Source organism: Nicotiana tabacum, chromosome 10 (genome assembly GCF_000715075.1).
Source record: "Nicotiana tabacum cultivar K326 chromosome 10, ASM71507v2, whole genome shotgun sequence".
Lineage (NCBI taxonomy): Eukaryota > Viridiplantae > Streptophyta > Magnoliopsida > Solanales > Solanaceae > Nicotiana > Nicotiana tabacum.
Genome location: NC_134089.1, coordinates 1,500,125 through 1,519,886, shown reverse-complemented (window position 1 = coordinate 1,519,886; position 19,762 = coordinate 1,500,125). Strand labels below are relative to the sequence as shown.

The 19,762-nt window shown below is 38.2% G+C and overlaps 1 protein-coding gene and 1 long non-coding RNA gene across 4 annotated transcripts in view; one reads left to right on the top strand and one right to left on the bottom strand.

Annotated features, from left to right (window-relative positions):
• LOC107773344 (fatty acyl-CoA reductase 2, chloroplastic-like) overlaps positions 1 to 12,905 on the bottom strand; it is a 55,846-nt gene extending 42,941 nt beyond the window's left edge. The window contains exons 1-5 of the mRNA XM_075222458.1: positions 12,417 to 12,905; positions 11,214 to 11,317; positions 10,760 to 10,959; positions 10,304 to 10,404; positions 10,008 to 10,221 (exon numbers count right to left, since the gene is read on the bottom strand). Coding sequence (XP_075078559.1) covers positions 10,008 to 10,221; positions 10,304 to 10,404; positions 10,760 to 10,959; positions 11,214 to 11,317; positions 12,417 to 12,768 — 971 coding nt within the window. The 5' untranslated portion in view covers positions 12,769 to 12,905. The remainder of the gene's footprint in view (positions 1 to 10,007; positions 10,222 to 10,303; positions 10,405 to 10,759; positions 10,960 to 11,213; positions 11,318 to 12,416) is intronic.
• A 653-nt stretch (positions 12,906 to 13,558) lies between these two features.
• On the top strand, positions 13,559 to 18,862 carry LOC142164572 (uncharacterized). 3 transcript variants are annotated; one of them, XR_012695323.1, is made up of 5 exons: positions 13,559 to 15,490; positions 15,604 to 15,720; positions 16,804 to 16,895; positions 17,137 to 17,236; positions 18,024 to 18,862. It is a non-coding gene; the product is annotated as an uncharacterized LOC142164572 (long non-coding RNA). The 3 variants fall into 3 exon arrangements; XR_012695322.1 differs by having other exon boundaries at positions 13,559 to 15,514; XR_012695324.1 differs by having other exon boundaries at positions 13,559 to 15,514; positions 15,604 to 16,173.
• Positions 18,863 to 19,762: the final 900 nt, after the last annotated feature.

The following is a 19,762-nucleotide window of genomic DNA, read 5'->3' as shown; positions in this document are numbered from 1 at the left end:
GTGGAAAGTTGGCATTTTGGAAGGATTTCATAAATTTGGATTTAAGTGTACTTTTAATACAATCGGTGTCTGTTTGGAAATCTCGAGCCTGGAAATAGCCCCGTATGGTGATTCTGGTCATAGAAGTGCATCCGGATGTGGATTTGGAGGCCAGTAGGTCATTTTGGGGTCATTCGGCGAAAATTGGAAGTTAGAGGTTTTTGAAAGTTTGATCGGGAGTGGACTTTTTGATATCGGATTCGGATTCTGATTCCGGAAGTTGGATTAGGTCTGTAATGTCAAATGTGGCTTGTGTGCAAAATTTGAGGTCAATCGTACGTGATTTGATAGGTTTCGGCATCGAATGTAGAAGTTTGAAGTTCTAAAGTTCATTAAGCTCGAATTGGGGTGTGATTCATGATTTTGATGTTGTTGACATGGTTTAAGGATTCGACTAAATTTGTATTGTATTTTGGGATGTGTTGGTATATTTGGTTGAGGTCCCGAGGTCCTCGGGTGGATTCCGGATGGGTAACGGATTAATTTTCGGACTAAAAAAATGTTGAGGCAGCTGGTATCTGGTGTAACTGCACCTGTGAGGTTTTGGCCGCAGGTGCGGAGCCGCAAAAACGGCTAAGAGGGGGCGCAGAAGAGGAATATTCTGGGGGAGACTGGGACCACAGATGCGATCAAGTTCAGCAGAAGCGGGACCGCAGCTGCACACAAAGAGCCGCAGAAGCGAAGGCACAGAAGCGCTACCGGGCCGCAGATACGGGACCGCAACTGCACACAAAGAGCCGCAGAAGCGAAGGCGCAGAAGCGCTACCGGGCCACATATGCAGGAAATGAGGGGCCTGAAGGAGGACCGCAGAAGCGATATTTTGAACCGCACATGTGGAACCGGAGAAGCATTCAAGTGACTGCAGGTGCGAGATGTCGTTGGGCAGAAGGCTTCTTTAAGAACGGGATTTGGCCCATTTTCTTTCATTCTTTCTTGGTTGGGCAATTTTTTAGGAGCTTCAAGTGGAGGTTTTCGTCATTTATGGCAAGGTAAGTTATTCCCACTTATTGTAAGTTAAATACATAGACTCTATAAGGATTTAAGCATGAGAATTTGTAGAAATTGAGATTTTAGTACAAAACCTATAAATTGGTATTTTTGGATTTTGACTAAGGATTTGGGCATGGAATTGAGAATAAATTATATATTTGAGTTCGTGATACTACGGGTAATGTTTACCTTCAAAAGGTTTCGAAATCCGGGCACGTGGGCCCGAGGGTAAATTTATCGACTTTTCGAATGGAGTTGGAAATTATTATAAATTGGATTATAATGAATATTAGAGTATATATTTATGGAATTGCACATTAATTAACTAGTTTTTGAACGATGGGCATCAATTTGAGTGTTGGAAGAGCTTTGGGAGCTGGTTATGGAACTTCAGAGAGAGGTAAGTCTTTTTTTAACCTTGTAAGAGGGAATTAACCCCATAGGTAAATTGATTTAATGTGTGCTTCTATTTGTGGGGGGGGGGAGGTTGCGTATGCACGAGGTGATGAGAGTACGTACGCAGCTACTAATTATGCTTATGTCCGGGTAGTCTAAGACCCAAATCATGTTATACTTGCGATGTGGTACCCTACTTGTTAATTTAATTGCTTAAATCACATTGGAACTTGATAAAGGAAGTGTAAAAGGTTAAATTTCATTTACTTGAGTTTCGGACTGGTCACTTGACCGTTAATGAGGATTAGTGTTTCTTTGAATATTAGCCTCTTAATAAATCTTGAATCGGTTGTTTATGAAGTATTTCCTCTTCTCGTGGAACGGGCCGAGCGCCTCAGTAGCAGATAGATGCATCTATATTTCATGTCGTTCGACCCTCGGCAGTACACAATTTATATATTTGTATGTTGGATCGAGCCGTACGACCTCGGCATAATTCGTGCATAAAAATTCTTGAAGTCTAATTATAATTGATATTGTTTTGTTGGCATGAAAGATTAATTTGTTAAATAAGGAAAACTAAATTTTGGATTTACTATCAGTGGAAGAGTTGTTTATTTATTCCTTGTTATTGAGTTTTCAGCCGTATTTATATGATCCATGCTTAACTAAAATTTTGGTACTTTATTGTTAGAAATAGTAAGTGTCGAATCCGACCTCTCGTCACTACTTCTTTGAGGTTAGACTAGATACTTACTGGGTACGCGTTTATTTACGTACCCATGCTATACTTACTGCATATTTTGTACATGTACATATATGTCTTGTGATCTTGTGGGCACAGAGGCACGGCTATTGCGGGGATTTAGGCGAGATGCATCCCGTGTTATGAGTACGCAGCACACGGAGTGTCCATCAGAGTTATTTATATTTTTCAGTCTAATTTGTATTCTAGACATATATTGTATTTTATCATATTTCCTAATTAATGCTCATGCACTGGTGACACCGGGTTCTGGGGATTTCTGCTAGATGTTTGGTATGGTGGTTCACATATTTACTATTTTTATCACCCTATAGGTTTTATTTCATATTATTTAATTGAATGGGATTTATGATTTTAAAAGAAATAAAAATGAGTAAATAATTGATATAATCGACGTTGGCTTGCATGACGGTAGCGTTAGGAGCCATCACGGATTATAGGAAAAATTGGGTCGTGACAACATGGTATCAGAGCATTAGGTTCATTTAGGTCTCACGAGTCATGAGCAAGTCTAGTAGAGTCTTGCGGATCTGTACGGATACTTCTGTACTTATCTTCAAGAGGCTATAGGGCTGTTAGGAGCACTTCCCTTCTTGATTCCCCATCGTGCGATTTGATTCCCTCGAGGCTTATGCCTTTATCTCCTTCCTACTCATTCTTGTAAGGTGTCGAGCACTCGTGTCAATTGGACATCGAGGAGTTGCAGTGGTACTACAGACGTGGAGCAGGATGTTTCTCCCTGATCTTTCGAGCAAGTTATTATCGTCTTTTTGTGGAAGGATGTTCTGTCATTTCAGCTCAATAGCTGTATTTTCGATGGGATCGAGGCTACGCACAGATTGCTATGATGTTTATGAGTTGTTATCTCACAGTATTGATATAATAGTGGGGTGCTCGTTTATGTGCCGTCGCAGTGAATGGCTTGAAAGGAGGTTTTTCTCAGTGCATGATTCAGAGGTTCATCATTTTATTTCCAGCGGAGGAAAGGCAATCGGACTATGCATGTTCAGGTTTGGGATAATGGGGTAACGAGACTTGGTATTTTCGAGTGGGGGGGGGGGGATATTTTCAATTGTGATGTGGTGTCATCGTCCTTGCTGGACACGTTAAGGTTCGCCGGTGTTATGGTCTTCATCAATTTGCCTTCGGGGTAGGGTAGAGTGAAATAGTGCCGGAGAAGCGGTTGTCAAAGATAGCGGGGTGTAGCGATTTCGGAATCAAATGGGAATTTCTAATATTGATGGCTCAAGAAGGATGATCTTCTAGGAGGCTTGGAGTTGGTGGAAATTTATTATCTAAAGTGTTACAGAGATGGATTTGATTTTGAGGCAACAATTGGGCAGCGAAGGACGAGGAAGGAGATGTGGGAAGTGTTTTGCGGTGGTTGAATTACTAACAGGTCAAGTATGAAGAGCAGAGGTCAAGCAGTTACTTAAGGAAGATGGTTTAGCTGATGTAAGAGTGACAGAGTAGCGTATGGATTCGGCGGTAGGATAGCCACATGACATGAGGAAAGTTCAGAGTTAATTTGGAAAGAAGATTCTCATTTCGGAAGCTTTAAATTAGGAGAATTGACTAAGATTTGAATTTTGAGTAAACGACCTCGGAATCAGGATTTGAAGGTTCCAATAGGTTTTTATGATGATGTTGGACTGGGACGTATGTCCGGATCGGGTTTTGGATGACCCAGGAGCGTTTCGACGCCTATTGTGGAAAGTTGACATTTCGGAAGGATTTCATAAATTTGGATTTAAGTATATTTTTAATACTATTGGTGTCCGTTTGGAAATCTCGAACCTGGGAATAGCTTCGTAAGGTTATTATGGTCTTAGGAGCGTGTCCGGATGTGGATTTGGAGGTCCGTAGGTCATTTTGGGGTCATTTGGCAAAAATTGGAAGTTAGAGGTTTTTGAAAGCTTGACCGTGGGTGGACTTTTTGATATTGGGTTCGGATTCCGATTTTGGAAGTTGGAGCAGGTCTGTAATGTCAAGTGTGACTTGTGTGCAAAATTTAAGGTCAATCGGACGTGATTTGATAGGTTTCGACATCGAATGTAGAAGTTTGAAGTTCTAAAGTTCATTAAGCTCGAATTGGGATGTGATTCATGATTTTAATGTTGTTTGACGTGGTTTAAGGCTTCAACTAAATTCGTATTGTATTTTGGGACGTGTTGGTATATTTGGTTGAGGTCCCGAGGGCCTCAGGTAGATTCCGGATGGGTAACGGATCAATTTTTGGACTAAGGAAATGTTGAGGCAGCTGGTATCTGGTGTAACCGCACCTGCGAGGTTTTGGTCGCAGGTGCGGAGCTGCAGGTGCGGAGCCGCAGAAGAGGCCAAGAAGGGGCGCAGAAGCAGAATTTGCTGGGGGAGGCTAGGACTGCATATTCGGTCAAGTTCCGCAGAAGCGGGCCCGCACCTGGGCACGAAGAGCCGCAAAAGCGTTGTCGGGCCGCAGATGCGGGAAATGAGGGGCCTGAAGGAGGACCGCAAAAGCGGTATTTTGGGCCGCACCTGCGGAACCGCAGAAGAGGTCAAGTGACCGCAGTTGCGAGATGTCGCTGGGCAGAAGGCTTCTTTAAGAACGGGATTTAGCCCATTTTCTTTCATTCTTTCTTGGTTGGGCATTTTTTAGGAGCTTCAAGTGGAGGTTTTTGTCATCTATAGGTAAGTTATTACCACTTATTGTATGTTAAATACATAGACTCTATAAGGATTTAAGAATGAAAATTTATAGAAATTGGGATTTTGGTAGAAAACCTAGAAACTGGTATTTTTGGATTTTGACTACGAATTTGGGCATGGAATTGAGAATAAATTATATATTTGAGTTTGTGATTCTACGGGTAATGTTTACCTTCGAATATTTTCGGAATCCGGGCACGTGGGCCCGAGGATAAATTTATCGACTTTTCAAGCGGAGTTGAAAACTGTTATAAATTGGATTATAATGAATATTAGAATATATATTTATGGAATTGCTCATTGATTGACTAGTTTTGGAGTGATAGGCATCGATTTGAGTGTTGGAAGAGCTTTGGGAGCTAGTTATGGAACTTCAGAGCGAGGTAAGTCTCTTTTCAAACCTTGTTAGAGGGAATTAACCCCATAGGTGAATTGATTTATGTGTGCTTCTATTTGAGGGTGGGTAGCTGCGTACACACGAGGTGACAAGAGTCTGTACGTAGCTACTAATTATTCTTATGTCCGGGTAGTCTAGGAACTAAATCATGTTATACTTGTGATGTGGTATCCTACTTGTTAAGTTAATTGCTTAAATCACATTGGAACTTGATAAATGAAATGTAAAAGCTTAAATTTCATTTACTTGAGTTTCGGACGGGTCACTTTACCGTTAATGAGGATTAGTGTTTCATTGAATATTAGCCTCTTAATAAATCTTGAATCGGTTGTTTATAAAGTATTTCCTCTTCTGGTGGAGCGGGCCGAGCGCCTCGGTAGTAGATAGATGCATCTATGGTTCATGTCGTTCGACCCTCGGCAGTGCACAATTTATATATTTGTATGTTTGATCGGGTCGTACGACCTCAGCATAATTCGTGCGTAAAAATTCTTGAAGTCCAATTATAATTGATATTGTTTCATTGGCTTGAAAGATTAATTTGTTAAATAATGAAAATTAAATTTTAGATTTACTATTAGTGGAAGAGTTGTTTATTTATTCCTTGTTATTGAGTTTTCGGCTGTATTTATATGATCCATGCTTAACTAAAATTTCGGTACTTTATTGTTAGCCATAGTAAGTGTCGAAAATGACCTCTCGTCACTACTTCTTCGAGGTTAGACTAGATATTTACTGGGTATGCGTTGATTTAAGTACTCATGTTACACTTGCTGCACATTTTGTACAGGTACATATATGTCTTGTGATCTTGTGGGCACAGAGGCGCGGCTATCGCGGGGTCTTAGACGAGCTGCATCCCGTGTTACGAGTCTGCAATACACAGAGTCTCCATCAGAGTTATTTATATTTTTCTGTCTAATTTGTATTCGAGAGAGATGTTGTATTTTATCATATTTCCTAATTAATGCTCATGCATTGGTGACACCGGGTTCTAGGGATTTCTGCTAGATGTTTTATCACCCTGTAGGTTTTATTTTATATTATTTAATTGAATGGGAGTTATGATTTTAAAAGTAATAAAAATGAGTAAATAATTGATATAATCGACGTTGGCTTGCCTGACAGTAGCATTAGGCGCCATCATGACTTATAGGAGAAATTGAATCGTGACAGTGATACACCTCCACCCGCATATATTGGGGTGAGGCGGCAGGGCCGCTTTGTGTGAATGTGGTTATAGAGGATCCCCGACTTAATATCTATAAATGATTAATGGAAGTTCTTAGTAAATTGGCTCGCCGTTGATGGCTATCTAAGCCCTTTTATTGTTACTATGATTCATCATATTCATGTTGTATTGCCAAGCCCTTGAATAGGTATACTGTATAGATGATACTGCGAACGGTCTATGAGACGCATATGTGTTTAATATGATATGTGAACATTAAGGACGGTCTATGAAATGTATATGTGAAAAATAAGATAAGAAGGTGCCACTTTCATTGGCCTTGTTTTTACATGTTGTTACAATTACACTATATTATGTATTCCACGTAAAGTTCATATGGCTTAGTTGGTCCTAAAAGAAGTTTAGAATGATGCAAGTATAATAAGACTTGAAATGTGATCCTATGGGATGTTTCGTAGTTTCTTGATGTACTTTATTTGCCTCTTATTTGAGTTACCGTATTTTCATATGTTGTTTTGACTGCCTTACATATGAGTACTATTCCACATGTACTCACGTGGAATGGATACAGGTATACTTCTACAGGATGATATGGATCTTTGATAGGGATCTTCTTCACTACTCAGCTTATGGTCAACCCGCTACAGTTCAAGTAGGTGTTTGGGTCTAATTCATTTTATGTATATAGGTATCTATTGTCATAAAAGCTCCATGTACACTGTGGGTTATGTACTTAAAGTTTTGAGTTTTTTCATGTATATATGTTCACAGTATTTACAGTATTTACAAAGCTATGTACCCATCGTGAGGAGAAATTTAGGCCATTGATCCAAATGTATTAAATATGAAAGGTAAGATCTAATTATGTTATGGTAAATCATGCATGATTAATGATGAGAGGTTAATATAAATTAGGTTTGCTCTACTGGGTTTACTCGGTTGACCGTCGGTCACGCTCTCGAGTTCGGGGTGTGACAGCCGAACTCCCCACGCGGACAGCTCCCTCACCGATATCGACAGATCGCCTCTTACGGTGAAGCAGATTATCATCATTCGGTGAAGATTCATCCTCATCATCCTCGTCAATTAGATGATGCAGATGGGAAGTAGAAACACCTGTTGCAGTAGTCGATAAACGAGCAGGCCTCACCGCAGCAGCAAGAACAGAAACGACTTTCCTCTTACGGAATGCCGGAGCAGGAGATTTTTGCCTCCTCGAAGACCCTCGGCTGCAAAATAGATTAGAACTTCAAGTCTTAAAGTCGTAACAAATATGCGACCACAAGGTCAGCACGGCATATGTAAAAGGTCACTATATATATGAATACGGACAGACAAACTCACCGGTCGCTGAAAGCTTGGTCCCGAACTTCTTGAAAAAGGCCGGCCACTCACGAATCCCCACTGTGTGAGGCAAGACCTGGCTAACCCAATCATGAATATCCGTAACCATAGGAGGTGGCTCGGTCTCGGCTGAACGAGGAAAAGACATAACGATTAGGCTACGATCAAAACGAGCAAAATGAGCACTTAGTAAAATACTTACGGGCATAATTCCATGCCTCAGGAAATCCATTTGCATTTGCCACCATGTCCTCAGTCTTGACGTAGAAGTAATTATACCAGAATCGACGATTTGCTTTATCGTCCATCTTCACTACCAAGCTCTTACCTCCACGGTGACGAAGGTGCAACATCGTCCCCCTATAGAAATTGGGTGCAAAAAGGTACACCAAGTGGCGAAGAGAGACCCCGCGACCAGTTAATTCTACGTACTTCGTCGGCGTGCAGATGAGCTTGTATATATAAGGAGAAAGTTGAGCCGGGCAGACGCCGTAGTAGCGGCAGAATTCCTCCGCCTATGGGAGAAGGGGAAAAGAGTAGCCTACGTAGAATGGATATGCATAGAATGTGCAATATCTGGGGCGATGAATCTGCACCACATCACGACCAGCCAGGACCAGATTGATGTGGACTGGAATTTTGAACTTCGCCCTGAAATTAGCAAGGGCAGCCGCATCCATCTTAGACTCTACGGCCTCAGGGTAGTCGTCGGGAAACTTTGAGAAGTCAGTTCTAGCCTTCTCATTATGGGAAATTATTTCCTCCACTGTAGGAAAGCTTTCATCTTCTGCAACATTGGCAGCCCCATCATCATGGGGAGGCATGCGCACTGCCAAGGGAACAGGGTCAGGTACCCCCCAGAACTGGAAGACACGTTAATCATTTTTTTTTTGTGAATAGAGGAGTTATAAACGCAGAAGGGTCAAGAGTAGCAGGAGCCACCAAAATCAGTGAAAGCAAGGATATGAAGTAAGATCAAGAAAATAGGGACTCTGAATGAGGAAGGAAGAAGAAGATACGAAGGTCCGATTTTTAGAATGCAAAGAGTGAATCAAAGGATATGTATCCCTATTTATAAGAGTTTAGGCATCAATATCGAGAAAGCAAACCGTCATTACCCAGCTCAAGAATCGAAAAAGGAGAGGCGCAAAAAACGATACAAGGTATCGGAAAAACGTGTAATAATGACGCATGATGATATGACGTCACTCTGAAATGATGCGACCCTAGGTTGCGGTTCACGGAAGGCCACATTTCTATCTCGTCCGAAGCTCTACTACTCGACCTGCTCGCATAAAAATTCTCAACCATAACTAACAGAGTCCGCTTATCGAGGTCACCCAGGGTCGACATCAATAAGCGGAGGGACTAAATATATAGGTCAAAATCTGCCTCAGTGGGATTTAGCATGGAACGATAATATAGAAAGCGATGTGGTCGAGGTCGACTAGTAGATAACAAGGCTCGTAGCCGAACAGTCAATATCGGCCTAGGTCAAGTATCAAGGGCAATGCAAACAACTAGTTTTTGTAATAGGATATTTAAGAGAATATTCCATTGAATATTCTTGGTATTTGTATTTTTAGGGTTGACTGGGGTATGTCCCATATAAATAAAAAAAGAGATAGGGAAAGGGGCATGTAAGATTCCCTGATAAGAACACTTTTTGAGAAGAAGACTTTCTCTCTAGAAAAGATACAAGCAATACATTTCTAAGAAGATTCGATTATCTATTATTTCACATTTTTCTATCAGATCCGAGAATAGTTCCAATAATATTACATTTGTCTATCACTCATCACTGTCAGGAGGAGGCATCATCCACCTCATTCAATATTTGGTGAATCATTCTCCTTATTTACGTTAATGCCATTTATTCTTATTTATTGCTTGATATTCTTCCATCATTAATCATCTTGAAACATTGAATGTACACAACATTTAATCCTCCACCAATACTGTTCGGTTTTATTTGAGTTGACTAGTTATAAATCTGGGGATATTATTATTAACTAGGTCTAATCTCTTTTTATATAAAATTAATTAGTTTAATCAAAGATTTATACTTTTTGGTCAAACAATATTCTGTAACAATATTTTGCTACAACAGCCAAAAAATATCCAGACAAATGATACTATTATAGAAAAGTTTGACTGTATCGCATTTCAATATCAAATGAAGAAATAATTAACGTACCTCTCAACACCTAAATCCTTCATTATTTGTTCCAAGCCATTATTGTTTTGAATAGCGTTCTTCAATTGGGAGACCAAGTCCAACTCGTTGGCAGCATGCAGTGGTGGAAAATTAGTATAGGGAGAAATTGAAGTGCTTTTTTCCCTTGTTATGGTTTCTCCCATAGTAAAAGGCTTCTCATAGACTAAGCCTTCTCTTTCTCCATTGGCATATGCTTTAAATAAAATAGAATAAAATGAAAACGTAGAATGAATTATTGTAATTAAAGCATATTAATATTGAAGAATATCCTATACCAGTGGAATAATGCATAAGAAGTTTAAGATTTTTGCATTTCTTGGCAAACATCATGAGTTGACAAGGACCATTCACATTAGCTTCAAGAGCTAAGTCATACCTAGACATATCAAATGGGCAGTAAGTTAGCACAAATGAGAAATTGACTTAAATAGCCGCCCCGCGAAAAACATAGCCAGCAGATGTATATACTGGCTAGGGATTGTAAATTATTTTTATCGAACCGTCAAATGTGTTAAACGTCCTTAATAAATGGGAGTAATTTGTTAAATTATAGTTGAACAACAACAACAAACTCAAGAAAGATAAAGATACGCAGATAAAGTGGGGTCTGTAGAGGGTAGTGTATACGCAGACTTTACCGTTACCCTACAAAGATAAAGAGACGGTTTCCGATGGATTCTTGACTCAAGAATGAATAACTATTGTAAAAATTTAATAAATAAATAAAAAACCTCTCATCAAATGTGGTGTTTGCTGCAGAGTCGATGATCAAATCAATTTCTTCAGCAATTTGGTGAGCAGTAACAATACCCATACCAAGGTTTGTTTCATGAACATTTCCGGCAATAGGAATCAATTTGCCTAGTATGAATGACTTGTACGATTCACCATGCATTTCTTCTAGGCATTTGAACAATTTTGACTCTATAATCTGATGGAAAAAAAAGAAAATGTATAATTAGTTCGAACAGTAAATTTAAAATAGAAAAACAAAAGTAGATGAATTAACCTAAATAGTCGCTTACCCATCACTTTAACTAAATATAGTAAGTGGATATATATATATATATATATATATATATATATTTGTGTGTGTCGAATACGAAAAGTAAACAGTGAATTTAACTAGCTATTTGTGTAAAACTCCCTTGAAAGTATGAAGAAAGAAAGCATTAATAAACATACTTCACTTGTTAATCTGTCAAATGCAGCTCCCTTATCCTTTGCTCTGATGAGGAGGTAGATCTTGTTTACTTTTGGTGTTGCTCTTAGCAACTTTTCAATCAGAGCTGCAAATATATTACTATTATTTTATTTGAAATATATAATAGCTGAAACAAAGAAGACATGTTTTAAGTTATATATTGTAAATGGAAAAAATAATTTGGAGATCTTTGGCCACAACATATGAAAACTAAGATGTGAGTAGGCATATGGTTTTTTTTTTTTTTTTAGAAAGGCATGTACAAGGTCAAATAGGTGATATTAGTGATGCTAATTTTTCATAAGATCTTCAAACATTCTTACTCATCATATTAAAAAGCTTTAGAAACTAAACATCCTAATTGAATATTTATAGGGACTGAAGATATGTGTATACTCAATCTAAAGAATTTACTTGTATATGTTTTTGAAAGCAAATAAATGCAAGTAGTCTCTCATCAAAGGCTAATTAAATTACTAAATAAAAAAAATTAGCGACGAACAAATTTAGGCACTAAACAGCAAAAATCACGCTACCCCTCCTTCCTTTTTTTTTTTGGGTCGTGAATATTGACAAAAAATAGACTTTTGGCCGAACTCAACCCCAAAAGCTAAATTCAACGTATTAGAATATCAGACTGATGTGGCATTCCCGACTTGAAAAGGGCCCGGGTAAACTGACATAATTAGTGAACAAGTGTAAGCTTCGCTGCCCGGCAGTATGGAATACTGACCACACCGAGGGACATGCCCTGAAGCGAAAGACGTGAACGAGGGGAATCATTGTGTTCCAATTTCTGGCCTTGCACCGACCATCCAATGGACCATGGCCGACTAAACTCAAGAGGTGAGGATTGCCCAAGTTCATTTAAGGATACAAGTAACCCCTCCCCCCTCCCCCCCCCCCCACACCCTTTATTAGGACTGGACATCTAGCTAGAAATCCGGTTAAATAATAAATGGATGGGTTGTTTCTGATAACATGACAAAAGAATAGACTTTAGGTCTAACTCAACCCCAAAAATCTAGAGCATTGATAATATAAGATGGGAGCCAAACATCGGGTGAAATAATAAAGAGATGGGTCTGATTTTAATACTATGATAAATAATTGGATTTTGAGTCTAACTCATCCCAAAAGTTTGCTAAGAGTTGATGATTGCGTAAGACCATATAAGGAAATACCCTTTGCGAGAAACCCTGTGGCACCGGTGACTAGAAGGGTTTTCCCTTCAAAAAACTCAACAATTCCTATACCATTACTTGCTTTATTAGGAGCTACAATTTGTTGTTCCTCCATTGCTTTGGCAGTAGTTTCAGTAACTGTTTTGAGTAAAGAGTGTTGTTGAGGAGAAGAAACAAAGGAAGACTTGCCATAGTGACAATTTAGATAACAAATTTTGTTTACTGACTTTTTATCACTCTCAAATGATGAAAATTTATATTCAAAGCTAGCAAAATGAGGATTTTTTGAAATCAACTTAGTTTGTTCCCTAGTGTTAAGGGAAAAAAGATTTTTAGAGAAAAGCATTGACATTTTGAATAAGTGGTTGTGGGTATATTAGAGGGGCAAAAATATTGTCCATTTTATAGAAAGATTCTGAAGCAGCTGATACACTATATCTAAGATTTCACCTGTATTTTTAGTTACTTTTTGTGATTTGTTTGATTATTTTTTCCCCTACATTAATACTAATTTTTTCTTCTCTCTCTTGAGAAAGATGAGCCGGTGAATACGAGATCTTGAGTGCACAATGAGGTTTCTGGATTCAGAATTTATATTTGATGAGTTCACTTTTTAAGTTTTTTACATTAAACCATTATTTTCTTAAAGTTAAAATTTCATCTTTACTATTTGTTCTAATTCTACGGGATTTTTATATACAAATTTATATTCCGTGTCAATAATACTACGTTGAAATGAACTCGACATTTCAATGCTAGATCTGCCCCTGCATGCAATTATTTTTAAGTTTACTACAAATCCTGTATTCTAATTAGCATCAATTAAACGGGAGATTGCGCATTTGGTATTCTACAATTAGGAGATAGGTTTTTAATTGTCGCTCCATGATGTCTAAGGAATTTTGGAGTTGAGGTAAAGTTATTTTCGTGTGACTTATAGGTCACGGATCAAGAACAAGTACAACAACAATAATAATATACTCAGTATATTCCTACAAGTGCAGTATGGGGAAGGTAGTATGTACGCAGTCTTACCCTACCTTGTGAAGGTAGAGAGGTTGTTTCCGAAGGTAGTATGCGCCAACTCAGGTGCACATGCATCATTATGACTTTGATCAAATTCTCGTTCTCTCTATTAATAAGGGAGAATAAGCACACACCAAGTGACCTTATTGAGGGTATAATTGTCATTACGTCTAGCCTTACCAGGAGTTTAATTGTGTTTGAGCAAAAGATTAACATCAAAGGATTTCCTACGTTTGGCTGAGATGCCTGAGAGACGACCACGTGCTACTTTGAATTTTGGGTAAACGGTAGAAAATTAAAAGATTTAGGATTTTTCTACTGAAAGCTTGATTCAACTCACGCTCTCTTTCATCTCTCTCTATTTTCATGGTGGTTCTTCGAATTTATCACTGTTGCTGATTTGCGTTTTATCTCTTGGCGAGTTCAGTTCATACTGTATTATTTCGAGTTTCCTTCTTCTGATTTTGTCATAGTTGTGATGGAGGTGACAGTTATGGCTGGCCACGGCCTGATTCGCTATGGACGGTCGTTTTGATAAATTGAAAATTATTTTGGAGAATAAAGTTATTTCTTTAATTTACTAAAAAACTAGAACAAACCCAGTTAGTATATAGTAGGTCGTCATCGAAATAGCCTTCTGTAAAATTAGCGTGTCTTCTGCTTCTCTGTTTTTCTATTTGCCTTGAAAATCGGCGACTTTGTTAATGGGTCATTTGGGGTGTTTTTCGCTATTGGGTTTACTGTTGATTTATGATTAGATTTATGGCATGCTATTGGTTCGTAATATCTGCAGCAACCCTGAAGTCAGGTTCTCCTTCTAAGGCTTCTACCCTCTTTTCAATCTTTAGACATCTTCGTTTGTTCCTTCTCTAATTTTGTGGTATATATGATTATCCCATGTCAGTTGGATACATTTTAATTTTTTTGAAAAAGAAAATGAAGAGTATGATTGATTAATTTTCATTTTAAATCCAATGTTTGTAATAAATTGGGTCCACCTCGATAGATGGGATTTGAATATAGAAAATTAATCTTATCCGACATCCAAATAGCTTATAATTCCGACTTACTTGAGTGGTCAATTTGGGGATTCATAATTTAATTTTCTATGTTTAAGATTAATTATTTGTATTTATTTAGTGGCTTTTTAAACAAATACTAATACAGTGTTCGAGCCAAAGTTGCTGGGTTTAAATTAACCCATAAGTGATACATTAGATCCGCGCCCGATAAGTTTCTTAGACAATTTTTAACTATACAATAAATAGGGAAAGCCTCTAGAATGTAACTGGTAGGACTTATAGAGCATCAATAACGTCATCTAAGCAATCAAAAGCACCCAATTTTAAGTTGTGTTGTACTACATTGCATCTTTCTGCCCGTGACAAAGTCTGGAATACTATGAAGGAGATTATAAAAAGTATGAATGTCACTCTCGAGATTACAACGTGCAGCCTAAATTAATTTTTGTCATAGTTGTTGATGGGGGTTAGAGTTATGGGTGGCCACAGGTCGATTCGTCATGGATGGTGGTTTTGATAAATTGAAAGTTGTTTTGGAGAATAATGTTATTTCTTTGATTTACTAAAAGTTAGAACAAGTGCAGTTAGTATAGAGCCTTAACTGCATATAGAAAAAGAAGTTCAACATAGAGATTCTTTTTAGTCTATTTGGATGTGCTTCATCTTTCTATATGTTAATGCAAATGAAATGTGAATTACGCAAATGAAAAATCTTAATGGAGCAGAACTCCAGACATTAGATAAAATATTTGATTGGAAAACCAGCTTGCTGATTCAAATGGAAAAAATTGTGAATATATTAAAGTTGTCTGATGCAAGTAACTAATCTGTTTATGATGCTCTGCGATCAGACAATCATAATTGTATGCCATTTAATGACATTTCAACTGATAAACTACTCGAGGTGTTCAGGAAGATGTTTGGACATCAAACTTCTGCCACAAAAAAGGAATGGCTGAAGCACCACATAACATTTGATTTGCAAAATCAAGACATGTGGTAGGATAACAATCAGCTGATCTGAAGGTATATCGTTGTTAGTATCATATGGTAATTTGCTCTGCTCTTTCTGCACTTTTGTTTTAATATATTAATCAATTATCTGAAGGACAATGATTCCTTTTGAATGCTATTTACAGTGCGAAAGGGAAGTGATTACTTCCTCCAATGCAAGTACCATCAGAATGCATCAATTAAAGAGAGAAAAAAATAACTTCATGGTAGAGCTTGCGGACTTGGTCAAATGCAGTTTCCCTGTAGGTCATACAATTATTTAATCTACACACAATCTATGAAGTAGCTCTACATCCTTTGCATTACTTGTTTATTATTCTTCACATAACTGATAGGAATTTTATTTTTATAATAGCAACATAGAATTAGCCGACATTGATTGGGACAACCATGGCTTTGGCTTTACGCCTACTGATTGTATGTATGTCATGAAATGTTCTGAAGGTGAAAACTTTTCTAAGGGTGAATTATAGTGTTTTAGTAACATTGTGTTGAGCCCATCTGCTAAATTATTAAATTATGGACATGTTAGTTTTTACACTTTTGTATTATGATTGTATCTCATGAAACCTTTCTTATTCTTAAATATATTTCTTCTTTATTATTCATTTGAATGGTTACTGATTCAGCTCATTCGTCAGAGTCACCAAAAATGCTATTGGAAATATTAATAGGGATTGCTTGAAGGTTTAAAGGTATATCGAAAATATGACGAAAATATATTGTTGTTTCTACCTGAGGAAAATGCAATGCACTTGAAGATGAGTGCGGAACGCACGTGTATGCCTTCACCGTCTGCTGAACAGTTTTTGGAAGCAGTAAAAGCTATTGTTTTATCACAAGAAAGATGGATAATATGTTACTTCTCTTTAGTTAAAAATTATCTTACTGAGTGACTCATGCACCCACTAAATCCTTTTTTCTTTTCTTATTGATTCCTCCTCCTGGAAAAAAAAAATGACTGTTTACATTGGTATTATTTACTGTCGATGATAAAGTTGTTGCATCAAGAAATGAACACGTGGAATTCTTTTGACAGATTGGAAATAATTCTCCTGCTAATCTACACTTTGTAAAGTTCTATCATTCTTAAAGTTCTTCTTTTCTTCTTTGCATTTTGCACTTTACACTTTGGTGGACTATTCTTGAAATTCCACGCGAGCTTGTGCCTGGGAGATAATGACACCAAGGAAAATTATATTTTTCACTAACAAAAAGATTTGGCACAGAAATTATTTTTTTTAAATGTTCTTTCTTACTATGAAGAACTTTAAGGAACAATCATTCTTCTTACTGATCATAGAGTTTCCAATTTTGCACACCAGCCGGTATCAAGATGTGTCTGTTGCTATACATATGCCACTGACTCAGTGAATGACAACTGCCGTACAGGTTATTTTGGTAAGACTATTTGGAGGTATTATACTAGCCCTGTAGAATTCTTTTATATAACCTTTTGTCAGCATGATTATTTTAGTGTTCAGTTATGTCTTTATTGGAAATAATGTAGAGCTGATTGTGAGACTTGCACTTTATTCAATTTGTTTAACTGAATAGCATCTTCTGCTTTACCAACCGCATTTCTTATGGTTTACACTCACTGTCTTTTTCACAATAGGAACCAGCAGTTAATCCTTTCCTTGCTGAATTTTTTTTAGAATCCACTCTGGGCCATGAACCTACATCAACTCCTGAAAATGATTGAGTGAAAAGATAAAAATAAAGTCAGCTTTGCGGTCATCCGAGCTTCGACAAAAGGTAACATCTTCCATTCTGTTGGACAATGCGAAAAATTATTGAAGAGATGTTCATCTTCGTGACTAATCATCTACCTTTTCTTGGCAGAGTTCTTTCAATACCGTGACTCTTAAAGACTTGATCATTCAAAGAAGGAGAATTGGATCTTTGAATGGACAACTAGTATTTTATAAATGATATTACTTTATACCTATTTTACCAAAATAAGTTTACCTAATTATCATATTTTCCTACATGCAAGCTTTTATTCATACATTGTTGCTACTTAAAAACACTCCCATTAAATTGTACTTATGATGTCATTTAAAAATGGATCTATAAATATTAATATATAGGCGCACACTCACAATCACATAGAACACGTACTCATAATGGAGTACGAATCATGATCTTAAAGATCCTTAGGCCTTGGCTGATGATTTGTCTAGGAACATTCATGTCATTGGTGTATTCCTCCTACTCGATTGATGTTAGGAATTTCATTCCATCCTATTTTGGCACACCGTTGATGATTGGGAGCTTCTTCCCTTACTCATTTGGAGTTTACATTCCAGTGGCAGTTTGAAATATTCCTGCATATTCAAATTTTATACTGGTTACATGTGTTTGTTTAAGTGTATAAATGGAATGTTCAGTGTGCTTTCATTACTTTATTCACTTTCCTTTGTGATTTAGTTTGCAGTCATTGAGTTTAATCTTCCCCTTTATGTCCAATTTGTTTTCTCTTTTTTGTTGTTTCATAGCTCTTTCATTATCATTGATCATTTGTGCATACCTGATTTTGCAGCTTCCTGATGGACTTTCAAACGGATATGACTAATCTGTCACGAATAAGGAATGGCTGAAGCACCACATAATATTTGATTTGCCAAATGAAGACATCTCGCAGGACAACATTTTCAGTGTAATTCAAAATGCTCTCTACATTCGAGTGAAAATGAAGGGGCTAAAGTCCGACCAGAAAGTCCTGAGGAGCTCCTTATAGAATCTACTGCCTTTGCAAGTGTATTCAATTACCGAAAAAAGCCAAGGGTTCAACACGTGGAAGAAGAGAACATATCCCGAATTCCTTCAAATGCTTATGTGAGGCACAAGTTGATTCTTCTGGTACTCTTTCGGACCAGTTGAAAGATAGTACTATATACTTGTATACGGTTAAAATCGATCCTCGACCATGAAGATCGATCGAGGATGGCATCTCAGTCAAGGGGTATCTTCATGGAGAACCCGAACGAATTCCGAGACGGGGGCGTCGAGCTTGGGGCGTCCGAATCGACCGAGGTAACATCGACCGATACAGGTCCCGAACATTGATGCCCGAAAGTGATCACCAAGGTCGAAACCAAGGCCGAGGTTTCGATCCGACACCGAACTCGAGTCGGTATCGAGCTCACAGATAAAAAGCTGTTACAACCGTACCAAAGGAGAGAATCTTGGCGGGAATTAAGGAGGAGACACACCATCATGGGTCCTCCACTAGTAATATTATTCCATTATGTTGCTATAGATAAAGTAGTGATCCTTGGCTATAAAAGGCAAGATAGATTGTAATAGAAGACATCTTCCCTGGGATTAAGAATTCATTACGTTTATCTTTCTAAAGCTCACTAAGTATCTTTGTTCATCATTTCCTATTTTACATCATAAATACGTGTATTGTTATCTTCAGATCAAAGGAATCTACTTACCCTTAGAACCATACATAAATTCAACGTTATCCAATTTTTCGGATAAACAGTTTGGCGTCCACCGTGGGGCTAAGGATAACAAGTGATAATTTGATACAAATATACAGTACACTTCAGCTTGCAAATTCATACCAGCAATGGCTCTGCCAATCGACCTCGAAGCCGGCCTTCAGGATGAAACCAACAACTTGGTGCCCGTGGCCGAAAGGCTATCCAACAACGGCAACGAGGCTCGAATCGAGGAACCCGAAATTCAAGCCGAAGTACCAGTAGATATCAATTCACGAATGGCTCTAGAAGCGAATCAGCGTTCCGAGCAGGAAAGAAGCGTTTAGGGTGGCGCTCGACCCACAGCCCGAGACACCCACAGCACGGGGGAAATCGGGGTCAGCTTGCGTATGATTTTCGAAATGTTACAAGCCCAACAAGTAGCGATAGCCCAGTTGCAGAGCCAAACTCATATGCAAAGTAATCCAAACTCTAACCCACTTCTTCGAGAAGTAGCCCCCAGAACGGAGCCCGACACAATGAAATCGAATGAGCGAGAATCAGGAACCGCTCCTGAAATTGCTAAACTGCTCGAGGAACTCACAAAACGAGTCGAAGCCAACGACAAAAAATTCGAAACATATGATGCTAGGATCGATCAGATCCCGGGGGCTCCGCCCATGATGAAAGGGCTGGATTCGAAGAAGTTCATACAAAAGCCTTTTCCATCGAGCGCGCCCCCGAAACCGATCCCAAAAAAGTTTCGTATGCCCGTAATTCCCAAATATAACGGTACGACCAATCCTAACGAACATCTCACCTCCTATACATGTGCCATCAAAGGCAACGA